General features: G+C 45.1%; 1 protein-coding gene across 1 annotated transcript in view; it reads right to left on the minus strand.

Moving 5' to 3' along the window:
• The window catches only part of USP13 (ubiquitin specific peptidase 13), a 110652-nt gene extending 98725 nt beyond the window's left edge, over positions 1-11927 (minus strand). Inside the window, exon 1 of the mRNA XM_081026168.1 lies at positions 11605-11927. Coding sequence (XP_080882294.1) covers positions 11605-11772 — 168 coding nt within the window. The 5' untranslated portion in view covers positions 11773-11927. The remainder of the gene's footprint in view (positions 1-11604) is intronic.
• Positions 11928-15682: the final 3755 nt, after the last annotated feature.

Genomic DNA, 15682 nt, shown 5'->3' on the forward strand with positions numbered 1-15682 from the left:
GGTAGGTACTACCGAGAGGAAAAGCAATGCCCAGAGAAATGCAGTGAAATTAAGCCACTTGCTGAAGTCATATCACTACTAAGTAGTAACGGGGTAGGGGAATTTGAACCCAGGCCAGTCTGGCCCCCCCACACACTGCTTGGTACAACTAAGAAGCAGATGTTGTTTTGGTGGCAGGAGCTTAGGTGGGCGGTTGTCGGCAAGCACACACCATCATGGGCGCTTGGGGAAAAAGAGCAGTTGTCTTTTTTTTTTTTTTTTCCCAAGGCTGTTTCGTGCCAGGAAAGCAGAAGGGACAGGCAAAGAAAAACCATCCCACTCAAGTAAGTAGCTTGTGCCACGTATTCTGCCAAGCTTTCCTGTAAGGGAGAAGAGGGGATTCAGCAGACCCCACCAGCTCTACTCCTCAAACTCTAAAGGACAGCGGGAGTCCCTGGGAGGGGGCAGCTCCAGGCTGACAGCTCCCTGACAAAAACAGAGGCAAGAGCCAAGGTGCCAGGCTCTGAGACGCTGATGAAGCAGCTGCAGGGTTTGGTAAACCCACAGTTCACCCACCCTCATCAACTTATGTCCAGCCACGGGATCTGTCCGTGGTGCTGCTCTGCTGGTGGGGACCTGAAGAGACAGCTCGCACCAACGGAGGCTCTTTCCAAAGCTTCAGGCTGGGGATTCAAAGGCAGAACCTGCCCAAATGTCATGTCCAAAGGGGCAATTCAGCGGTGGTTCCGAAAGGCTACGACGGGGAATTACTTTCACGCACCCCACTCCTCACCTTCGGGACCATGTGTTTTCTTTCCTCCTGGCCAATCAACCCACTAATCCAGCCCGCCAAACCCATTTCTAAGAACTGCTGGGGACAGAGACATCTATGTACAGGTCACAACTTCATAGTGTACCCAAAGAATTAACCAGGACAAAAAAAGCAACACTTAGCTTGATCAGGAGAAAGTGTTCATAATTGCAACTCATGTACAAGAACCATCAGTCTCTTGGCCAATCGCCCATGTAGTTGACATGGGGCAAATCTACCCCACAGTGATTCTACTTCATAAAACAATACAGTCTACCTGTATTCTACCTATAACAACCTGTGCAACATAATCATTTGTTCAAATTTCTAACTCCTGGAAAAAAATACTGCCCCAGGCTCCTGTCTGAGTTTCTCTGGAACTCAAGCCAATCAGTGGGAGGGCAAAAGGCATATGCCAGTCTCACTGCTCACTCCACAATTTAGGGGAAAAGATCCCAGGAGCAAAGCGGTGGGGCCCTGGGGCCCTTCGAAAGGAAGAACTACTCAAAACTCCAGGGTCCCTAAACTAGGGACTGCAGACTCTGCAATCAGAACCCTGACCTCCGAGCTCCATTCCAGTCGCAGTTTTCCCAGTGGGCATGAGGCACTTGCCCACTGATATGGACCATCTCCTCTTCCTCGTTTACGTCTTTCATTCACTCCAACTCCCAAGCTACAAGCTGTGAAGTCACCTTTCACTCCTCCCACTTCTTCACCCACTGCATATTCTGTCACCAAGTTGGGCCATATCTTTTATCAAAATCTCTATTGCATTATTCCCATCAACCACCATCTCTATCCCCAGTGTCATCACCCTAATGAAAGCACACCCCGTCCCCCAATATTACAAGAGACTCCTAATTGAATTCCTATTCAACATCTCCCCACCTCCTAACCTACTGTTCCTCATTCCACTTCCAGAATAGCCACACCAAAGACCCACCGTCCTCACCCTGTTCCCTTGCTCCTGTCTGGCCAGCCCATCTGGTGTAACCTGATCAAGACCAACGTCCTTTGTATCCCACAGAGGTTTCAACCTTGTTTTCCAGTCTCCCCAGTAATCCTCTTTTCCGTAAGACAGTTAGCTCCCTCATGTTCATATACACACCAAGCTTGGTCCCACCTCCATGCCTTTATCCTCTCCTCCCCCAAAGTGCCACCTTTTCAGATCCTAACCAGTTGTCCAGGCCAGTAACTCTCCTAGATTTTATTGATTATTCCCATGCCTGAAATCTCCATTCACGTAGTATCAGTGCTACACGGTATGAAACTGAAATATCCTATTTCAGTTAGACCCATTCAGGGTCTAACCTCATGACACATCAGGCCTAAGTCCCATCTCTAAGTCATATACCAGTCTTAGAAGGAGTCCTTGAACAAGCTACCTAACCTCTCTGATTTTCAGTTTCTTCTAATTATCGTTTGCAAGACAATCGCTATTGTAATTACATGAGATAATGTATATAACAGTATCTAGTACAGTGTTTGACTCATAATAGATACTCAAAAGTGGCACTCATACTCCACTGTGATAGAAAGATCCATGTCATATTCTTCCCTCCTGTGGTCCTATCTCCACCCAAATACTCACAACCTCCCTGCCCACTACAGCATCTAGCACAATGCTGGGTGGATAGTAGGCTCTAAATAAGTATTAACACTGGCTAATTAATATAGAACAAAACATTTTATTTTTAATAGTATCACAGGAAACACATACTCTGCACCTCAAGCAACATCTCTAACCGGGAGGCATGCTCAGATTCATTATATTCTTGTCATGACTGCATTGTCCTGCTGTTCTAATCCTAAAACCAGGTGCTGCTGTTCACGTCTCCCTGAACATGGGGACAAGGGGAGTCCTCGACTGATGGATGGCCCATAATACTGACCATGAGCGGCAGCACAGAGGCCTGGCGCCGCCTACAGAGACCAGCCTGAGGGGCACCCTGTGTGATCACCTCTACCCAGCCTCCCTGGGGCACCTAGAATCACAACACATTACATACTCGCCAAGGACCCTAAATACCTTTTCCTGGATTTTCAAGAGTCAAGTTTCGACTTGTCAGATAATATAATAAAATAAAAATATGATAATGGCTATTTTAGTAAAATTTTCATGCTAAAATACAGAGTCAATTTCTTTTTCAAATAGAAAAACAGAAAAGATGCAGCCTACTAGTACGGGTTCACAAATGGCAGAGTTTTTAGTCCTCTACTCTTTTCCCTGTAATTCTGTAAGACCTCAGCTATTCTGTCTTTAACAGTCCGTTTCCCAACTATCACGGAGTTGTACAAAGTGCTTTGAAAGCACAGCAAGATAAGCGTCTAACTCAGCGGGGGGGTCGGAGAGCAGCTCTCATAGACCACCTGGGCTGCTGTGCAAGGATCGGTGGGGTTTTCCCGGGCGGTGAGGCATTGGGACAAGGCATTCCCGGCTGAGGGAAGAGCATGGGACAACACATGGATGGGGGAGCTCATGGAGCATCTGAAGAACACAAAGTCCTTTGGGCCAAAAGGAATGCAACCAAAGGATAGGTGCTAAGTGAGAGCACTGGCAAGGAACGCTGGATCAGCATGTGCTCTGTTAGAAGAGTCTGAATGGTGCTGTTGAACATTCTTAGGCAGGGAAATGACATGTTTCAGAAAAACAACTGAGACTCCAATGTGACAGACTGGAAGGGAGGCAAGATGGTCCGTGAAGAGGCTTCTGCAAGAGTCCAGGCAAGAGACGATGAGGGCCTGAACCTTGGCAGTGGAGAAGGAGAGAGGAGGCTGGTCTCTAATGGGATGTGATGTAGAAGAGAGAGAGAACATCCATGTTCAGAGCAGCGTTATTCACCACAGCGGAAAAGCGGAAGCAACCCAAGTGTCCACCGACAGATGAATGGATAAACAAAAGTGGTGTATCCATTCAATGGCATATTACTCAGCTCTAAAAGGGAAGGATGTTCTGTCACATGCTATAACACGTGAACCTTAAAAACGTTATGGTAAGTGAAACACACCAGTCACAAAAGGACAAATACTCTATGATGTCACCTATACATAAGGTACCTAGAGTCGTCCAAATTCACAGAGACAGAAAGTAGAATTGAGGCTGTCAGGGGCTAGGGAGAAGGGGAAATGCGGACTTATTGTTTGACTGGGATAGAGTTTCAGATTTGCAAGATGAAAAAAGTCCCAAAGATGGACAGCAGTGATGGCTGCACAACAATGTGAATGTACTTAAAAATGGTCAAGATGGTAAATTTTAGGTTATGTGTATTTTACACAATTTTTTTAAAAAGAGAGAGAGAGGGAGAGGGAAGTTGGGTGGATGACATTACATCTCCCAGCCTGGGGCACCAAATAATGGTGGCACCATTAGCAAGTCCAGCCCACAGGAAGAAGAGTGCAGGGGAGTAAACAGAACTCAGAGCTGCACAGATGTCCAGATTCAACATGAGCGAAGAACACAAACCTTCCTAAAAGGCTCCCGGACAGCAACAGCATCATCGCTGACATCCCAAAACTCTAAAAATGACACAACTTTAAAGGTAATTAACTGCTGCCAAAAAAAGACAGCAAGAGACTTCTTGATTATTCGCTTGGAAAAGGAGGCCTCTGGGCTACCCAGTGCAGACTACACACATATACCAATTTTACTCCTTTCTGAAACCCAAATGAGCAGCCAGTGAAAAGATTTTCTAAAAACATAAACCATAGCAACAAAATCTGGAACTTGGACTGCAGATGGATAAGTGCTAGAAAGACTAAAACAAATTGACAAAGCTGCATCTTCGGCCTGCAGCAGGGAATGCTAAGATAAAATCTGATTTACACCCCAGAATTTCCAAAAGATTCCAGAACTGGCAGCTCCAGATAACTCTGGAAGTTGGGGGTCAAACTTGGACTAAAATAAGGAGGAAGGGTTGGAAATCTGTCTGGGTAACAATCAGAGCCCCAAAGCCCTCTTCCACTCTAAGTGGTCCCGCCCACACCAGCAAAGAGGGGAGATTTATTCTCTAAAGAAGGTAAAAGCAAAGGACTCAGGCCTGTGGCACAATGGGTTTAGTTAACAATACGGGTCCCAGCCTGAATACACAGGAATTTAGAAATGTATGTGTAATGCATGTGTCTCGGTCCAAATTTAGTCAGAAAATACAAACTATTCTAGGTATTTTCAGGCAGGAAGGGAGTTAATACAGGGAATTAGAGTCTTACAAAATCGTGAGAAGAGCTGTGAAAGCCAAGGTCAGAGCAACCACCATCCGTGTTCAGGAAGTCAGGAAGCACAAGCATCACAAGAAACTGCACAGATGGCCCCAGCTGCCCACGACTGTCTGCTACATGCCATAGCTGCAATAGCAGCAGTGGCTTCTCCTTCTCTTTTGCCTTCTGAATCTTTCACGGGCAGAATCACAATCAAAATGATGCCATCAAAAGATTCTAAGAAGTGCAGTGTCCAGGTTCCCAGCCCCACAACATGGGAAAAGGCTTAGCAAAACAGTAATAAGGATGAGAACCATTAGACAATACCCAGCCGGTATCCAATATCCAGGTGCTGAGATCACCCTCATCCTCTTCTCACACTCTGCTCCCTGAGTACTGGCAGATAGGCCTGCACTTTCCAGGCAAGAGATGACAAGACCCCTAACCAGTGGCCAAACGAAAAAACTCAGGCTGCTCAAATGTACGGTTCACCAAAGAAATAGTCCGGCCAGATCACACTACAGTAAAGCTCACAATCAGCAGAATGAAGAATACCCACTTCTGAAAGAGTCAACAATTCCCAAAGTAGCTGCGATTTTTTCAAAAGGAGTCACATTCTCTACATTTTACTTTGCTTCAAAAAGAATGTACGAGACACATGACATTTATTGTTGGGTTAAGATTAACAATCAATTATTTAATCACTACCAACGTGAATCCTTAAAAGCCACAATGCAGGTGGGGTAGGTCACTGGAGTAAGCAATTGTACTTTTCTGGTCTAAACTCTCTAACTATGGTTTTCAAAGTATGGCCTGGGAACGCTTTGATGCCCCCGAGCCCCTTCAAGTGATCTTGGACGTCAAACCATTTTCCTAACATGACCTTATTTGCCTGTCTCACTCCCGTGCTCTCATGAGCAGACAGTGGCATTTTTAAGAGTCTACGTGACATCTGATGACATCATCACTCTAATAGCTAATGGAATGGAAGTTGTGTTAGATTTTTGTCTTAATTTTTAATATGGTAACTATCGACAGAAACCACATAAAAGCTCTTTGAGGTCCTGAAAAATATTTAAGAGTATAAAGGGGCCAACGAGCTTCAGAATCATTGCTATGAAAAAACTTTTCAGTTAGCTGTTTTTGGATGGGAACTCTTGGTATGTAAAAATAATTAGATTTGGTTGAGATTTACATCTTCAAAGAGAAATAAAATGTTCCTCAGTTTGGCTTTACTATCTCCTGTCTGTTTATCCATTGGGATCAGGACCTTTCCACAGAGATCCTAAGTTATTTTTTCCTCTACAAGTAAGCCCGTGATGGCAAGCCTCGTAGCCTGGAAGGCAGCACACAGACAGCGGAGTAAGAACCACAGAGACGGGGCCGGCCCGGTGGCGCAGGCGGTTAGAGCTCCGTGCTCCTAACTCCGAAGGCTGCGGGTTCGATTCCCACATGGGCCAGTGGGCTCTCAACAAAAAACAAAAAATAAATTAATTAATTAAGAACCACAGAGACTACAAAGACTCAGTCAGACCCCTGCACACCAATGATCAGCGCAGCTTTATTCACAACAGCCAAAAGGTAGAAACAACCCAAGAGTCCATCAGCAGGGGAATGCATAAACAAAATGTGCTGTAGACATACAATGGAATCGTATTCGGCTTTAAAAAGGAAGGGAATTCTGAACATGCTACAATGTGGATGAACCTTGACGACATGCTAAGTGAAATAAGCCAGACACAAGACGACAAACACTGTGTGATCCCACATATTGTGTTTCCCCAAAAATAAGACCGAGCCAGACCATCAGCTGGAATGCATCTTTTGAGGCAAAAATTAATGGAAGACCTGTTTATATTATATTATATTACATTACATTACATTATGTTATATAAGACCCAGTCTTATATTATAGTAAAATAAGACTGGGTCTTATATTAATCTTTGGTCCAAAAGATGCATTAGATCTCGTGGTCTGGCTAGGTCTTATTTTCGGGGAAACACAATATATGAGCGGCCTAGAATAGAGACAGAAAATACAAGAGTGGTTACCAGGCGGGGTTGAAAGGGGCTTTTATAAATGACACCTTCATGGCTCTTATCATTTAGGAAATTAAAAGTTTAAGGAACTCTGTACCAGGAACAGGGACAAAGACCACATATATATACCTTATTATAAAATCACAATATCACAGAAGGATGTACTGAACCCCTACGTAATAGGAAGTTTTCTTACAAATAGATGACCTCAAAGCCTTTCCCAATGGGTATCTAAACTGGCCACTCCCATGAGGCTCCTGTCCATAAGAGTTTTGCAAAGACTAGCAGGAAGATGGAAACCAATGACATCTCAGCATCACCAAGAGATCTCAGAGCTTTGGAGAAAGGGGGAAAAGCGCCTTTTTACAAAATAGTGCTGATGCTAGAAGGGAAGAAGAGGTGTGGGGGCATGTGCTGGTCTCACATCCTCTCAGACCACCTTTCTGGTGTGTGCAGCTGCTCGCCACCGCAGCTGTGGCCTGACGTCCTAGCCTCACTGCACCAGGGTCTCTCCCTTCTCCGCTGCTGCTGGTCGCAGGGAGTCTGCTCCACCTCTCTGGCACAAACACAAACCTGGAAGAAAAACAGGGTTTCACCCTGGAGCACCCTTGACCAGCGGGCCATGGGAGCCGGCTCCCCTCTTCCGCATCCCAGGTGGAGGAGCATTCAACTGTTCCCCAGAATCCCCAGCCAGACTGAGCACCAGTGGCCACCGTGGTAGCTGGCTCAGTAACTCACTCTTGGGTTAGCTTTCCTTCCTTCCCTTTGTCAGACTTCCCTTGGACATTCTTCTACTTCTGTTCCCTGGGATACCTTTCCAAAATAAACTGCCTGTGCCGAAGCCCTGCTCTTGGGCTTTCAGCCGACCCCAGCTAAGACCAGGCTTAGATAAGCTCTCCACTACCAGACAGGTGGGGAAGACACATATTAGCACAAGAGTAGCCCAGCTCCTCCCATACCTAATACTGGGTACAAGGCTTCACACCTAGTTGATATTTTAAAACTACCAGTTAAATGGGTAAAAGAAAATGAAATGGTGGCAAACTCTGGAAGACAGATTACAACTAATGGCTGTGTTGTATGACACAGACTCCAGGTAGTAATGTAGGCTTCACAGGAAAAGATCAAGTCTGACGCAGAAAGGAAAAGGTGAGGAAGAACCCTGAAAAATGATCAAGAGAGGAAGGTGGTCGTAGGAAAGGAAATGAGTTTTACATCTTGAAGACCCAGAGACTGGCCTCCCCAGAGCAGGCAACCTGGAAATTGAGGAGAGGTGGGACAAAGCACATTCCAATGAAGAAGGGGCTCAACAACCAAGAAGATGGGAGTAGATTTTAAATGGTGGTACATGAAGGCTGATGAGCAGAAGTGTGAACCAATTTACTCACTTGACCACATCAACTTTCTGCATAACCTCTGACAACCATACACTCAGGCTTTCAACCATAACAGACTCTCTTTATCACTTCCTTTCATCACTTCCTATAGTGATTGGCCAGGCACAGTTTACATATTAATTTATTTAACCCATAAAACAACCCCATGCGGTAGGTTCTATTATTGTTCCCATTTTACAGATGGAGAAACTGGGGCATAGAGAAGTTACATAGCTGGGTGACAGAGCTGAGATTCAAACCCTGCCAATCCGTCTCTCTCTTTCATATTTGTTCCCCACAATCAAGGAAGCCACCACATTCTATATGATAATCCTACAAGATAGCTTTCCCAGTGTTCCCCATATGTTGTGTCCTTACCATCTTCAGAACCTGTAACCAAATGTAATTCGTACACGTCCTAGACATTCAGAGTTCCTAATCTATACCAGATGCTAGGTTGGCTGCTGGGACCACGAAGATGCAGAGTCCCCATTCTCTAAGAAGATCATATTACAGATCTTGCAAAAGGAACCAAGTCATGGAGAGGTGAACCTACAGATCAAGGTGGCAAGGTGGACCTGGGATGAAGCCAAATTGATAGATGCAAAAAACAAATTCTCACTCATCCCAGAACTGTTACTGAGCACCTGCTACGTGCTAAACCCTAGAAGGGGAGAAGAGAGGAAGAAGAGGGACACTGAAATGAGTTATGCCATCACTCAATACCCACAAAGGTAAAGAACAGCAAAGGTGTTCACACCATGCCTTATACATGGCACGTACAAAATAAAACTTCCCGAATTCAGTCTTCCTCTAACACCACTTTACATCACATTACTTCCAGGAGCTTTCTATAACTGACTACATGTATCTAAAATCAAGATACTGTTCTAGGTATTCAAGGACACCATCTTCTACTCTCTACTTGGTTTTGACCTCACTTCTTATTAAATCAATATTTTTCTTCCAAATAGGTTACAAGTAAATAAGAAGATAATATTCCCACTTTACATGTTTACACATGTGATTTATCTTACCTGGAATGTTGGTCTCCTTTATGTCTATCCATCTTTATCTATGACCTTTTTCCAAAACAAGGAAGGCTATTTTTTTTCACTCAAATGGTTTTAATCTTTTCTCTATCACTGTCCTATAACACTTGTGGATTAAAGTCTCTGGTATGTTTGGCACCAATGGATTTTACTCTGTATGATTCTTACAGGCATGCCTGGATGAGTTGGCAGACAGTCGGTGCTGAAGAACCCTTGTTGGATTCCTGAGGGAGTGTTAAGTACTATAGCGAAAGATCTCGCATTACCATGCACTGTGCTTTAATAGGACTTGTTATCAAACCTCTTTCTCTTCCTCCCCTGAAACAGATAATGAAATATACTGATTCATCAGCCTTGTAAATAAGCCCGGTCTTCCCCAAGGAACTACTGCGACATGAATGAAATCATCGTTTTACACTGGACAAGATGCTTCTAGAATAGCGTTTGGCACACAGTAAGCTCCCAGTAAGCTACTTGTGGAAGGAAATTAAAATCGCCAGTTTTTTTCACACCTGCTATACACTACATAATGCAGTAAAGATTTTCAATAACCAAGTTTGTACAAAAATTTGAAGATCAACCTTGATCAAACACAGAAAAAGTAGTTTTACCCACTTGACATGTGGTGCTCTCCTACAAGACAGGCCACTTTCTTCTTCCTGGTGTTCACAATCTGTCAGTTGCTTCCTGAGGACCATCATCCCTCTCTACCCTTAGGACCTACTAGTGGGAACCTGTCCAACATTGCACACAAAATCTGAAAATGGCATTTCAAATAATTTGTAGATAACAAAAAATTTAATGTCACTTGAAATGGAATATCACAACATGCTAAGTATTAAATGCAACCATTTCATTCCACTCTACATAGACCTTTTGAAAGAAAAAATAAGTAATGAACAAATAAGTGATATTTGTATCCCCCAAATGACCTTTAATTAGCATTTTTAAAAAGCTAAATGTCACAGAGAGGATACCAATTCTGGTGCTCCAATGTATACCAACCAAAAATGCTTTGAAATCAGCCAGACTAACCCACCAGATAATAAAAGGATGCTTTGGAAAATTTGCCACTCATTGGTGTTGCTGTTGTTTTTTTTTTCCCCTCCAACAATACTCTACATAATATGAAGAAAATGTATTATATTGTGAAACCTGCCTTAGCCCCTCCAACACATGGCCCTCCCGATTGCACTGAGATCTGCTGGGTGACACATGAGATCTAAAGTGGGTGGATAAAAATAACCTGGTCCTCAGAAAGACATGATAAATGCCAGACAGCTGAGTCACTTTGAAGCCCATTTTGACTCTTGAAAGGGACATTCACCCTCCTTTTCCTTCTCACACATCCACGTACAACCTGGTGAAAACCACCACCCATCACCCTGGGTGGAAGGCAGTGATCGGTCTTAACTTCCCCTTCCAGTCTCTGAGGTCACGACTCGAGATTGAACTTTCAATAATTTATACTAGCGCATTTCAGGCCAAGTTACTCATGTAAAGGGGGAAGGGGAGAGGCTTAAGAAAACCATAATAATCCAGGAGACCCCGCATTTCTGCCGCCCAAATAGAGGTAGCAGAAGGCTTTTTCTGACATTCTGAGAAAAAGGAGTGGGGGAAAGTGGAAAGCGGAGGAAGCAAAGCTCAGAGAGGAAATCAGAAGTGTCCGGGAGTGGGAGTCCCGGGCAAAGCAAACGGTCCCAGAGAGCAAAGGGCTGTGCGCGTCCGGGGCCGATCACTGCCGTCCGCCTACCTACCCGCCCTCCGCTCTCGCCCCGGGGAGACGGAACCCGTCTGCAGCGCGGAGTTGAGAGCAGGGAACTCCGATTCGCTCTTTCAAACGGCGGCGGGGCTGCGTGCGGCCGGTGGGAGCCGGGGCCCCGTCCGCCCAGCACGGCCGGCGGGGCGAAGCCCCTGGCGGCAGCGCCGTTGGGGAAGGCGGCGCCCAGCACCCAGCCGGCATTCACGAAGTGTCCGCTAGACTGCACGCCCCCGAGCCGACTCCGCGGCGGGGAGAAGGAGGTCCCCGCTGCCACTGCGCATCTTCTCCCCCCGCTTCACGCGCCGCCGGGCTCCGCGGCTCCCGGCCGCCCCGGGCCGCCCGCAGCGCGACCCTCCCCGAGGCGCCGCGGCGCCGCCGAGCCCCGCTCACCGGCGAGTCGTAGGAGAAGGCGCACTCGTTCTTGTAGACCCTGTCCCCGGACCTGGGGACGCGGATCGTGGGCATGTGGGGCACCAACAGCTCGCCGAGGTCTCCTGCAGCCATCTTCCTGCTGCCGCTGCCGCCCGGCACGCCGAGCAGGGCGCCCCGGCGCTGCATGGCCGCGGCGCCCCGGAGCCGAGCCGGGCCGAGCCGAGCCGAGCCGGGCCGGGCCGGAGCGCTGCGTCTGCCCGCGGCGGCAGCGGGCTGCGCGGGCGACCGGAGCCGAGCGGGAGCGGGCGCGGAGAGCGGGCCGCGACGGGGAGCGGGCGCCCGGGGCCGGGCCGGCGGGCGGGGGCGGGGGCGGGGGCGGGGGGGCGCTGCTATTTTTAATCCAATGGCGAATCGCCGGCCCAGCTGCAGCGTCAGGCGGGGCGCAGAGGAGCGCCAGCCGCAGCGCGCCGGGGAGGGGGCGCTGGAGAGGGACCCAGCGCCGGCGCCCCGCTCCGCGTGGGGGCGGCGGGCGAGCCCCGGGGGCGTCGGCTCGGGATCGCGGAGCGGGCGGGGGTTCCTCGCCCACGCCGGCGGGCAGCGGTGGGGCAGCAGCACTGGGGCACCCGCACTGGGTTTTCTATCCTAAATCTTCAGGTTGCGAGAAGGGACAACTCCGAGGCAGCCAACACAAAGAGCAGGGTTTGAGATTTCTAAAACCGCTTGCTTTTGAAACAGCTGAAGGTCCTTCCCCTGATTGGGTAGGGGTGGGACTCCAAGTGCAAATCTGGACCTTGACGTCGGGCCCAAATCCAAATTTGCGCTTTGCCCTTCGGTGTTAACCTCACTGAGCCTTGTTCCTCGCGTAACATCTAAAGCTCATCAAAACAGAATAGGATCCACTGAAGATAGACTATATTTTTGCAATAATAGATTTTTTTCTTTCATTTGGGGTGGAGGGGTGTCAAGATTTTTTCGGGCGGGGAGAGGCATTATATTTTTCTCTGTCTTTGGAACGTCTTCTGCGTGATTTGAAGTCTCCGTGCCAAACACTGAGTAGCCTGATTTGGGAATATTATGTGTAGACATACATATTCCTGTCTTGCACATCCAGTTCCTCAAAATAAATAATGAATGGGTTGGTGGGGAGAGGGTGGATAATTTGCGAACAGAGCATGCCTCACAGTACACTCTCATTTTCTAAAAAGAAAAAAAAAAGCCTCCTAAAGCACAGGTTCAATGCCACTGTGGTTCCCTAACTACGTCCAACATAAAGGGCAGGGTACCCAGTGAGTCCTGACAGTTCAGGAAACGCAGAAATAGCAAACAACCGTGAATCAAAACGCTTCTCCCACATTTAAATTGTCCTTAATTATTTTTCTCTTCCGTTATTTCTCTTACTCTCTCTGATTCTGCAGATGCGCTGGTTCTGCTAAGGAGAAAGGAGAGGTACCTAGAATTTGATGTGAGTTAGTTGATCAAGTCCTCTCTTGCCTTGCTCTTCTGAATTTCCATATCCTCAATCAAAGCTCAAGCACACAATACATTCCTGTAACTCACAACTTCCTAATGCTACCTGATGGAAACAGAAAAGAGGCTGAAAGCAAAAAATTAAATACTATTCTTAACCCCTTCATTGGGCAGGTATCTCAAGGAGTTTTTGCTTTTTATTTATTCTCAACCAGCTTATCATCTAGTAGTATCTGTATCTGTTTCAGATTCGTGGATGAAGCTTGCTTGTCCAATTACAGAGAAAAATTTGATTCAAAGTGTTCAAAACTTTAAAATTGTTAATATTTTTAGATTAAATGCAAATTAAACTGAGACACCGTTTTTCACCCTTCAGACTGATAAATATACAGAGGGTGCCAAAAATGTATACACATTTTTAAGAAAGAAAAAACTATTAAAATTACGCTGATGGTAATCACTTTGAGCACCTCCTGTAATTGCAGAAGTCAAACGTGACCTGTATTCATCTTTTGTTATCGGTATATATTGAGTGTTACAATTTTAATACAGTTTTTTCCTTTCTTAAAATGTGTATACATTTTTTTTGGCACCCTCTGTATATTCAGTTTGCCTGGGTTTGGGAAATAGGCCATCATAAACATTTTGGTGGGAATAAAAATGATAAACCTCTTTGGAAGGAAATTAACAACACCAATCATAATTTTATATGCATATACTGTACTGTTTTCCCCAGCAATTCCTCATTTAGACATTTATCCTACAGACAAATTCACACTGTGTAAGGATCGGTGTTGGAGCACTGTTTATAGTACAAAAGACTGACAACAGCCTAAAGATCCATGTACAGGAAGTAGTTAAAATGCAATACCATTGAAAAGAATGAAGCACTCTGTATGTGCTGATGTGGAACAATCTCCAAATAATATTACTAGATGAAAAAAGCCAAGAGCAAATCAATGTGTAAAAGCAAGGAATACGTGCAAGGCTCATGATATGCAGCAGGCACTCTGGAACATCCCATAGTACGTACACCATGGGCCTTTCTTCCAGTTGGTTGTAACTGGGGCAAATATTTTTACTGTTTTCCCTCTATATATGTATACAAATATAGTCAATGATGATAGATAGATGCTTGTTTGGCCTGAGGAAGTCTGCAGAAGAATACATAAGAAACTAACCACAGTTGAACTCTTTGGAGAGGAATACAATGTCTGAGGTTAAAGGAGAACTAATTACCTAACCCCTCTTTTTTTTCCTGTATTATTTACATTTTTATTATGTGCAACTATTGCTTTCAAAAGAAATTAAAACTCAATTGTAAAAACACTGTAAGTTCAACAACCAGTAATATTAATAGAAATTGAAGATGATTACTGCATCCCTATAAAAATCATACCAATTTTTTTCAGGTAATGGCACACATCGAAAATGGTATTTGTATAGCCCACCGAAGTTATCAGTCCAGGACTCTCCTTGCAGTCTGCGGCTACTAGTCTGGAGACCCGGGTCACCATGAGTCCCACTCACAGCCTCCCAAGAACCTACGAGATCTCATCACACCTGGATTCCCATCTCTGCACACCAGAAGGAAAGTTCTAATCAAACCAAAGGAAAATGGAAACCATCTAAACACGGAGGAATGATTAAACTGCGTACATCTCAAAGACATTTATACAGATCTTTAAAATGATTGCTTTAATACATTTGTAGTATAGTTAGCTTAACATATTTACTATGCTTATACAATATTATTGCAACTTGGTAAAAGTAAACATGCATTTTGGAAAAACTGTAGACATAAAATTTAAATAGTTATGTTTAAAATTTAGTTATAGGACTTTGTTTCTGTTTTCAAAATGTCTTCAACAATGTTACATTTGTTTTATATAAAAATGTATCAAAATAAAAAAGTTAAGAGAAATTTCACTAAATGAAGATAGTGTCTTAATCATGCTATTTTAGGAAAATAATTCTAGTTCAATTACTGGAACTGGTTAATTTAATTTAATAGATTCTACATATGAATTTATAACTGGACTTTTACTGTTGGACCAATTTCTACATGTGGATCTTGATCAACGAGCAGGAGTAAAGTGATGCTAGTTAAAAATTTTTAACTTCCAACATAAAGTCTTACCGAAGAGATTTCAGAGTTGTCACACCAAGGTACTCGGGCCACCATGTCACTCTACTGCTAAAAAGCCTCCTCCCATGAGGTTCAAGGTGGAGCCCAAACTCCCTTGGCCTGAGGTTCAAGGATCTCTCCATCTAGCACTCCTTTCAGACTTTACTTCCACTCCAACACTTCTGGTGAGCTTGATTTACTCTCTCCTAAGGATCGATGTAAGGATCAGCCTTAGCTGAAAGCTCTCCCCTTTTATTTCTATCTTCTCAATCCTTTCAAGACAGGATTTTTTTTTTTTTTCCGTGAGCCTTTTCTGACTGCTCCAACCCTCAGGGACAGATATATTTTAAATGACAGCCCCTATTGTCTGTACCCATCATTGGACACTGCCTTATGACATCTTTTGTACTGTAATTAGTCTTGGTTCCATATCTTGTCCCACTATATGCCAGGGGTGCCAAAAAATGTATATACATGACTTGTATTCATCTTTTGTTATCG

The sequence above is a fragment of the Rhinolophus hipposideros genome (assembly GCF_964194185.1).
Source record: "Rhinolophus hipposideros genome assembly, chromosome: 2".
NCBI lineage: Eukaryota > Metazoa > Chordata > Mammalia > Chiroptera > Rhinolophidae > Rhinolophus > Rhinolophus hipposideros.